Genomic DNA, 10,684 nt, shown 5'->3' with positions numbered 1-10,684 from the left:
ACTAATGTCACGCATGTGCATTATCAATGGCAAATTCATTTTGTGATTGGTTGAAAACCTTCGAGGCAGTCTTAGAACGCGGGAAGAAAAGATGTCGACGCTGTCGCTAGTTGTAGTTTTTATTGCATTCACTTTTAATGCTATCTATGGGCTTGTGGTACAAACGCTGAAAGAAGATGGACAAAGGCTAGAAAGACCTCGGCAATTCCTTGTACTTGGGAAAGTCCTTTACTTCGGCTTAGATCGGCTGTTTTAGAATGCTGTGGTGTGCTCAGGCTTGTCAAAGCTTTATTTGCAACGGGTATGGTCATGATTGAATGTGCAAACCACAATAATGGATGAAGTTGAGTAATAAAGTAACTGGAACCGGCATTAAGATTTTCCTTTGTGGTTTTTTCATGAGGACACCCGGGCTTGAAATGAATGCAAAACAAATTTGCCAGTTCCACAGGATTTGCTTGTGGCGCGTCACTGGTAAATGAGCTGGTAATCCGTTCGGGATCTCACAGCTTAAAATTTATTCATGAATGGAGTCAAGGTAAGTAACAGAAAAGCATGAGAGAAGAATTTCGTTTGTTCTCTCTCTCAAGCGAATACAGTCTATCTGGACGAAAGCGTCATTTAGCAAAACATCAATCGGTTTATGGATTTTTCTGTTTAAACTGAACTCTGTCATTAACAGTCCAGGACTTTTGTCTCTACGTTGGTCCACGAAAAGCCGTCAATAGGTGAAAGTTTGTGAGCCAAAGATAAGGTTTGACTAGAGATATTCCTGCCAGGTAAAAGTGGCAAAGCGAATACTGAAGCCCGACGTTTTCGACTCCTTCATGTACCAAAGTGGTTTTATTCATCCGCGAACCAGGGCTTGTTTTTCCACCATCAAATGTTATTTCCTCTGGACTAAGACGTCGAAAGTCTCTGTATTGTTCAAGAGTGATTTTCACACCTTCTGAACATTTTTTGCCTTTTCTCTTCTTGAAATGTGAACTAAAACCGTGTATTTTTGACGCGCAACTGAAATTTGCTTTCCCCAAATCAGAGAATGAAGTCAGTGTTCACGTTGCTTTCGGTCAAATCTCAGCAAATAAGACTTGGTCCAGCGATCGCCGTTAATATGGAAAGCACATACTTATGAAGAATCGAACTTCTCTGAAAATTTTCTTTCAAAAGTGGCAGGGCGCAGGAGAAGGTTAACCCAATTTCCAACGAAACCTGGCACTTTGGGTTGCGAATTCAACTCTGGACCAAATTATCAAGATGCAAAGACATTCTTAAATGCAATATATTGCAAATGAAACTCTTGCTTTTTTTATTGCAATAAAATTTCAGCTAGTTTGATCTGTTAAAAATTATACTTAATTACATAAAAAAATGTTTTGCTAGGTGTAATAATATTTACAAATAAAAATGCCTGCATACCACAACTCTGCACTGCACCTTTCCATTTGATAAATTTCTTACTTAACATTTTAGGGAAACTGTAATAATTGTGACTGAGATATCTACAAACTGTACAGTAAAATTTAGATGATAAGTACTTTTTGTGCATTACAGTAATTTGGTTCATAATGATTTACATGATAAGTAATTATACATTATAATTTTAAATAACGTATATTTTAAAATTTTCATTCCTTTGTGTGGGTGCCTTGCATGGGCCTGTGTGTCCCCATTCGAACCTTTTACCTTTTGGGAATCCATTCATATTTAATACATATATTTATCCAGCTATTACCACCTATTTCTTTAGTGTGTATTGCCCAATTAAGTTAGAAAGAAAAAGGTTTTTAATAAATAATACAAATATAACATTATTCTTTAAACTTTGTACAGTAAATTCTTTTACTTTGTCTGCACAATCACGTTTTATGGGACATGTGACTTTTTGTGTGCAACGAATGATAGCATAAATAAACAAAAAAACATGTCAATTTAATTTTTTGACTCACAAAACAGCCATGATATTTAGGTAAACCTTCTCTTCTATTTCTTTGGCATGTTTTTTTGCAGTTACTACAAGTTGTCATACAGGATGAACTAAAAAATAAATTTAATGAACACACAATGATGGGTGATGTCTCATCATCCTAAATCAATGCATATTAATTACTTAATATTGTTAGAACCAAGAGTTATTGGGACACATTAGTCATTAAATACTTACTCAATTACTGAGACGGTAATATTACCGATGTACTATATTTGAATCATGAATAGTTCATAGAGCAAAAACATGTTTAGATCATTGGCTGTAAATTTCGTACATTTTCGTCCTGATTTAGATAAATTTACATTATTCTCTGCAGAGATGGTAACTTGCCACAAAAGTGAGCAAGAAATATAAATGAGCATGAATGCTTACTTCAAAGTTAATAAGTAGTTAGTAATATTGTGTCAGAGTTCTATCACAAAGTCTGCTTTACCTTGAATTGCCCTTTTAAATTTAAACATTGCACAGAAGACAAGACCTGATTTAATGTATTTCAAGACATCCACACATTTAGTGCACAATTTCAACATTTGCACAAATCTACATGGTCAAGTGAATTTCCCCCCCCCCCCCCCCCAAATAGAACCCATTCACAAAAGTTCATTCCAGTACAACCTTCCAGTCTGATGGCACTGACCACATCATTTCTCACTATTAGCTACAATTGTATAGATTTCCTAAGAAAATCAACATCACTTTTGAATAATTCGCTAGTAGCATAAGTAATAAAAACAATGAATAATTACTATGGCTAGACTTGTTGGAGTTACCATAGATCAATGATCCAATAAAGTAATAAACTAGTACTTAACTATATATTACCAAGTATGCCTTCATGATCACTTGATGTAACTAAGAATATTGTTTTGGTTTCCTTAAAGGAAACTCCCTGAAAATTTTAAGGTAGTGTATCTTGAGAGTGTTTGCACACGAGATAAATGCATTGAACCAGGTTGGCCTCAGACACAGATACACAAAATAGAGGTGGCGCGGCCGGTAGTAATTCTGTCGACTCATCTGTTGAGATAAGATTGAAAACAGATGTTCTTCAAAAGAACTCAGGGCGTCTGAAAACTCTAAACGAGGACTGAAAGAAAATGAAGTGACATACATCCTTCCAGCGCTGCATTCAAGATGCATAAATCGAAGACTTCGAGCTTGAGAGATGTTTCACAACCACGTTACAGCATTTTCTAAAGATAGTACTCCCTTCCAAAGAAATCTGGGCTTTGCTCGGGTATTTTCGTACCTTTAGCATTTGTTACGATACATTCACCAAAGCTAAAAAGTGTAATAACTGACTTGGAGCAATTTCAGAGGCGTTGCTTCCCCGAGCAAACTAAAAGAACAGCTCACAAGAAGGGTAAAGAAAGAAAAATTCCCGCCAACTGAAATTACCCTTGCAGAATCTTCCCGCGTCAGTTGAAGTTTAAATGACCACCTTCAACTGGCAGAAGCTATATAGAACGATCGAAGAAGCACAGGTTGAAATCACCGCTCCGAAAGCCATCTTTGTTTACATCACAGCGCACGGTTGAGAAACTGGATATACTACAAATTTCAACAGCCAATCAGACAAAAGTCTCCTTTGTTATTGCCAAGCCGTTATCGGACAATTTGTCATTGGACAGTTCGATAAGCCAATCACATTCAAAGTAGTATTTTAATCAACCAATCACATTCAAAGTTGTAATTTAAATCAACCAATCACAGTTTCAGAGCGACATTGAACAATTTACGCTTTCTTTGTCAGTCTTTTAATGCCAAAGTACCATTCCTTTTATATCTTGGCTCTTTTCTTCTCTCGGACATTGCAATTTTTATGATTAGTTGATAAGACATCGTGTCGCCCAGTTGGGTCCGTAACATAATCATAGGGGTGATAGAACAAATCGGACTCCCGTTGCGCGGTCGTCCGATTTTGTTATCACTTGTATGATTACAGACAGAATTTGACTCCACTCAGTCCTATTACCATTTCCAATAAAAAGGAACGGAACGGGCCAAATAAAACGATTTATCAAATCTGATTATTTTTCGTTCTATCCAGGCGAAGAGAAGCACCTGTGGTCAGGAATGCAATTCAGTGGTAGCGAGTCGTCTATTGACTTTTCTTGGACACCACCTCCGAGCAGTCTTCTAGGGGTTTCTTCCGTGCAAAATTATCTAATTTTGTACGATAGCAATCCAAGAAATTTCGCAATAGCAGCATATAGCACGCTTTGGTTTGCGGGAAATGAAACTTCTGCGAACATCGTAGGACTACAACCTTTTACTAACTACAGCTTGATTGTAATTGCCATCCTGGATGATAATAACAGGCGAATAAACACCGGATGGATTCGAATACAAACGGAAGAAGGAGGTAATATAAACAAACACATCATGCTTGTTTCGACCATAAGACAAGAATACAAATACTAGCTTCTGTTTGTATCCGAAAGATCATGACAGTGTAATTAAGAAACGGAACAGAGAATTAAAAGCGAAAAACAAGCTAGAAGCACTAGATGCGACAAATCTTGCTAAAGCCTTTTCCTTTTTAAATAACGTAAGGTTTGGTGAAACATTTAAGAATAAAAATAAGCGATATCTAAGTTTGCAGCGTTTCGAAATCTCCATGTCTTCATCTTCAAGCTCATTAAATGAAATTTAATTTAGATATAAACACATGAGAGGGGTGTGAAAATATTTTTTAAATGCTTAGTTTAATTAACCTGTAATTAATTTTTGAAATATTCTCACACTTTTCTGGTGTATATCTACGTAATCGACTTAGTCATTTAATTAGCTTGAAAATGAAGCCATGTAATCTTTGAAACCTGGCGTAACTTTTATATCTCTTATTTCTATTCTTAAATGTTGTCTTTTGCATTAAAAATAAAATGCTTTCGCTTATAAGTTAGTTTTTTTTTTCTTGAATCCATAACCAAGAACCTAGTTCGATTTTCGTAGACTTTCTGCGCGGAAAGAACACACCATGTGTCTCATATATCATGATACGTAATTCAGTCAGTCAGTTATTAAGTATCACATGCACATGATTTCGTTTCAGTGCCAGCGAAGAACCCTTACATCTGGTATGCTCGAGCGATCAGTTACAGTACAGTTTGGATCAAATGGGAAAGGCTTTTGCAGCGCTATACCCGCGGTATATTACAAGGATACAAAATATATGTCTCGCCTGGCTATCACTACTACTACTACTACTACTATTATTACAATCGCCGTTGCCGTAACGTTATCAGAAGTATAAATGTTGCCGCTGACAAGAACGAAATGAGGATATCTGAACTTCAGTCTGATACCTATTACTCTGTATGGGTTAAGGCGCTTACATCTAAGGGGGAAGGAGGTTATGAGAATCTAAGATCAGTGAAAACAAGTAAGTCGTGATAATACTAAATGTAGACAATATTCAAAGGCTCCATGGAACAACAAAGTTTTTCTTAAGTCTCAGTGCATAGCATAAAGGAAAAATTGAGCTTGTTTTTAATACCTGTTTGATTAAAAGTCTGTGAATTGACATTCCGTTTTTGGTTATCTCATTCATATGGTAGAGTTAAAGCAAGAACTAAGTACATAATCTTTGCTGTTGTCTACGCATATAGACCATCCATAGTAGGTGTATGTTGTTTTTGTTGGCAAGCTGTCACTCATGGTATGTAAACACGGTATATACCTCCTTATGGACCAAGAGAAAACAGAATCTAAAAAGTGCTAGTTAACAACATCCAGAAACTCTGATTTACAAATTTGGGGATTTGATTTTTTGATATGCCCTTGTTATGGACAATTTGCATAGAGATTTTTAGACGCATAGTTTGTAGAACACAACGCAGCGGCTTTACTGATTGTTTACAACATTTAAGTACAGACGATTCCACCATTTGTGACATTTGTGTTGTCTCGAATCGATTTACACTATCTACGCCTACGGTAAAAACTGAACAACAACAACAACAAAAAAAAACAACCTAAATTAACAACTCACTGGGTAAGGGCGAATTGCAAACCTGATACTTACATATTCTGTGCGTTAAAACGGTAGGGAAAGTGAAAAACTTCAACAAACGAGCGTAACATTCACGGTCCCCGACACGAAACCGCTTAGATTAAAACCATGTGCTACCGAAACACGTGACCTAATCAATATCAATTTGCAATTCGTTCATTCGGCCGCTAGTCGGCCCAAACAGCCCTTGAGGGAATGCAAGTGAGCGTCAATTCGTGTTTTGAATATATTCAAATAAGTTTTGCAATGGAAGGAATGTTTCTTTCTTATTTTCTTTCTTTCATTCTTTATTTATTTATTTATTTATTTATTTATTATTAAGATTAAGCACTTTCCTGTCACAGGCAAAAGCTGACACAGTCTCTCAGAGTGAACTAGAAAACGTCGGTCACACAAGCTGCAATCAGGGACAAAACTAGTTAAGAGGCTTCCCGGAAACTTTTTCGTCCGCTGCAAGAGTTTGCCAATCCCCAATTCTCGTATTTGGTCCTTCTCCCCCATTTCAATGTTGTAACCACGTGAGAGTGTCCACGGAACGTGTTTCAACATTAAAATTGGGGGAGGGAGTGGGAAAAAGATATTTCCTTTTAATAACGGAAGGGCACCTCTTTCATAGAAAGTGTTTTTTCGTCAAATGTCTGAACACTGTTCTCCCCTATTATGGCTTTATAACGAGCAGTGACAGTTCACATAACGCCCTTTTCTTTTATTCCCATACAACAGGCGCTGTTACATATCTATAGTTATTTTCATATGGTTTACATTGGTAGCAATTTAGGTAATCATTCCTCAATGCTATCCTTCTGTGCCTCGCTAGATACTAAAGCTACGTTTCACTTATTTTCTTTGAGTCAACTGTTGCTTTGAACGTTTAGAAAACAAACTGACTTCGATTAGAGTCGTCTTTTTCTTTTCGCCATCAAGTGCAACGAGGATCAATTTTTATCCTTTCTTTTCAGGATGCGGAGCAGCCATACACAAAGGTTCAGATATCATTCAAAGTCGTGGATTTCCTCACAACATCGAGTATTCGGACTGCACTTGGGAGCTTCACCCTGTAGGTGGAAACAAAAGCGTTCTTCTTACCTTTGAACGCTTCAGTCTCCCGCTTTCTTTCAGATGCGAGTACGTAATGTGTTTCTTTGTTTGTTACGGCTTCCGTAAATCGTATTCCACACACAAACTATGGTGGAGACAAACCGACCATTAGTGAATCGTACGACGGACTAAGGGCTAGTCGAAATTAAACTAAGAGATGATTTTAAAACAACACACAGGTTCGTCAGTTAGACACATATTCATGACCAATCAAAAATTGAACCAACTCGAAAACAAAAACTAAAGCAATTAAGCGTTAAAGATCGCCATTTGTAACCTTTATGCTCATTACAGCAGGTAGAGATATTTGACTACCTTTGTTTAAAATAATTATGTAGTTGAAGGATTTAGTGTAATACTAACAGTCTTTCCTTAATCACACCATTTTTTATTGATATGGCAAAGTAATTGCATGCTATCAGACTTTAGATGGTGACTATCTTTGCTTCTTTTCTTAGAAACTTTTACGTGTCTGTCAGAGATGACGCTGACGAGGGACCAAACCTTCTCTGCGGAGAGAAAAGTCCATTTACCATATTAGCAGGAAAATTACGCATCGATTACAGATCAACTCGCTATACGAGTTCCTGGCAAGGATTCCAAGCTCGCTATGTCATTCTCAATGATTCTCTTACAAATGGTAAGGATTTTAGGGAAATACGCAACACTCTTATGCCTGACATAAGACATCTTTAGGCGGTTTCTAATCTCATCGTCAGTTGTGTAATAAGCTACAGTAGTTGACTAACATAACTAAATAATACTAATTATTATTAATCAGTTATTTAATTCCTATACGTTATTTTACAACTGAAGATGTGAGTAGAAACAGCCGAAACGTGTCTTCTTGAATTGTACATCTGACCTCAAACAACTTTGATCGAGTACTGCAACTCGATTTAATACCCTCTTTCTCTGTTTGAGTCGAAGCCGAAAAGTATTTGGAGATTATAAACACCTAACCCGAAGGAAAAGAAAAAGGTGCTGAGTAGGGCACGTAGGGTCGGATAGTCTGGATAAACAGTTCCCGTCCGTCATATTTAGTTTCTTTATCTTACAACGTTTCTGCCAAATCTTGTCACTCCCTAGAGACATTTCTAAGACCAACATGATTGATAAAATCTTTCAATCACCTTCTGATTATGTTTATTCCCTCCCTTTAGCCCCGCAAGTCCAGGACTGGAACGCCAATATCACTATCATTAACTCGTCAACCATAGACGTCACGTGGGTCCCCTACGTTCCTGACAGCGCTTACTCTATACACATGTATGCTGTGATATGTGTACCGGTCTCTTATGAATCTGCTCCAATTGTAGTGACGGCAAATAATGGTGAGATAAATTTACAGGTACGAAGGCTAAGAGGATTCACTCAATACAGAGTTCAGGTCTTAGCTTTGACAATGCAGACTGTTGGTGGAACGTTGATGAGCCTGAAAGGAAGTCAGAAAAGCACGATCATAACCGCAGAAGGAGGTGAATGTGCTTTAAAATGTATCGCACGAGTTGTTTGTTTAGATAAGTTATAAAAGTACAGAAAGCGTTGTAAGACAGAACCTTCCTGTCTGAGATCTCGAGCTATATTTACCACGTTAGGTAGGACTCAATGGGATTTAACAAGTTTAAAACTTAGCCTTGTTCTTGAAGCCACTTCTTAGAAAGGCCATCTTAGATTTCCCTTCTCCACCAAACCCCGTTGAACCCTAAGCCTAATCCTAAATGTTTGGAAATTCAAAAAGGCTTTTAATAGTATAAAGATAATTTTAAAAGTCTTGATAGCGAGGGCACTTCATTCCGTTCCCAGCCGAGGCTAAATGAAAAAGGAGAAAAGAAAAAGGAGAAGAAAAGTATCATTTTGAGCACAACAACTTCTTTTGTCCTCTACGAAGTTTGTCTTTTAACTGGGGTTGGACTTGTTATAAGTAAGAAAAAGGCATAAAGATCAAGTGATAATTTGAGAAGATACTCCAGAAGGTGAATTTTTAATAAATAAAAGTGAGAGCACAACATTTTTCTCGCGAAATGCTTAAAACTTGAATTGACTTTCACGGTGCACGTGCCAGGCGGGCTTGTGTGGTTGAAAATGAGTACTTATTCCCTGAGTAGGAGGGCCGGACGGAAAAATGTTTGGCCCGAGGTCATGGTGTATGGACCGAGCGCAGCGAGGTCAGTGCGCCATGACAGAGGGCCAAATATTTTCCTGTCGGGCCCGACCTAAACTCAGTCAATAAGCATTTTATCATATGGGCTCTTTTCACTATTAATGAGCACTCAGAAGATGGACTTTGAACAATAAAATTTATCTAATATGTTGCTTGTATTTGCTTTTCAGGCTGTAAATAACTTGGATGTTTAAAAGGGACGAAATCCCCTAATATTGCATTGCAGGGAGCAGTACTTGTTCCTAGAAGGGCCGTACGGGCTTTCTCCGGCCTTCCCCGCGCTAATGCGTACGTCCCTCATATGGGGATTTTCCAAATATTTTTTATAATGAAAGCGCGCACGGGGCTATGTGGAACATATCATAAACTGAATTATTCAATTCGTTAAGGGCTTTCAATTTGCTAAAGCATCATGCAGCTCATCAGAAACGAACCCAGAACAGTATACTATTGGAGGAACAAGTAGCTCAAAGCTGTTGTAGACATTTATCCGCAAATTATTTCTTTGGATAAAGCGTTTGCTATTTCTACGGAAGCGTGTTTTGAAGAGGATGCGATTCTCCTAATGGTGGGAACCTCTCCATCACTCGGTAATTAAATAAGTAGGAGCATAACATTTACTTTAATCGTTCTTTCTTTTGTTTATAAATGAAACTCGTATCATGTTTTCTCTCGACTGGATGTAAATAAGTAGTTGAAATTGTTTGTTATTTTGTTTTTCTTACGAGGGAGTTTTTTTTATTCCGCTTGGCTGTCTGCTCTTTGACGTGCTTCAGCAGTAAATTAAAGAAATAATCACACTTGTATTTTTAAAGCTTCCAAATTGTCCGAGTCACGAGGTTTGGAAAACTTTGAAAATACGCGTGCAATTAATTTCTAATTTAACTTGCTCCCATGTACATATACTTGCAAGCCATTTAAAGGTAGTGAAATTTCAGGGTAGATAAATCGTTAAATCTTTCCAGCAACGAATCATTAGAAGAGAGGTTTTACAAAAATAATATATAGATTTAGCCAAACCTAAAAGCGGAGCTCCCTGGTTATTTATTCTTACTGCCTGTAGGGTTTGTGAAAATAAAAGCTTTCGAATTGTCCGCGTTTTCCTGTTTCCGGTTGCTGCTTTAATAATTACATCATTTTCTTTGCTTTTTTCTATATAAAAATTACTTGCCTAACTAGTGAATTCTATGGTAGATTTTACGCTAAAAACCGATATCGCATGAATCACGAAGCGATGAGCGCGACATCGGTTTTTCCAGTGAACTTTACTTTGCAATTCACCAGTTTGGAAATAAATTTTTCTTGAACCGCATGAGTGTTAAAAGAAAACAAGCACACCCTCGGCGAGCGAATGGAAAATGAAAAAAAAGCCATTGCAGAGACAACTGTAAATAGCCAGGGAATAGGAGTTACGCTG

The 10,684-nt window shown here is 37.4% G+C and overlaps 1 protein-coding gene across 1 annotated transcript in view; it reads left to right on the top strand.

The window, feature by feature from the left end:
- The window catches only part of LOC138030011 (uncharacterized), a 137,279-nt gene that overhangs the window by 76,040 nt on the left and 50,555 nt on the right, over window positions 1-10,684 (top strand). Inside the window, 5 exon segments of the mRNA XM_068877864.1 lie at window positions 4,041-4,355; window positions 5,046-5,375; window positions 6,965-7,130; window positions 7,562-7,743; window positions 8,267-8,581. Coding sequence (XP_068733965.1) covers window positions 4,041-4,355; window positions 5,046-5,375; window positions 6,965-7,130; window positions 7,562-7,743; window positions 8,267-8,581 — 1,308 coding nt within the window.

Source organism: Montipora capricornis, chromosome 13, assembly GCF_036669925.1.
Source record: "Montipora capricornis isolate CH-2021 chromosome 13, ASM3666992v2, whole genome shotgun sequence".
NCBI classification, from domain to species: Eukaryota; Metazoa; Cnidaria; class Anthozoa; order Scleractinia; family Acroporidae; genus Montipora; species Montipora capricornis.
This window is presented reverse-complemented; position numbering and strand designations above follow the sequence as displayed.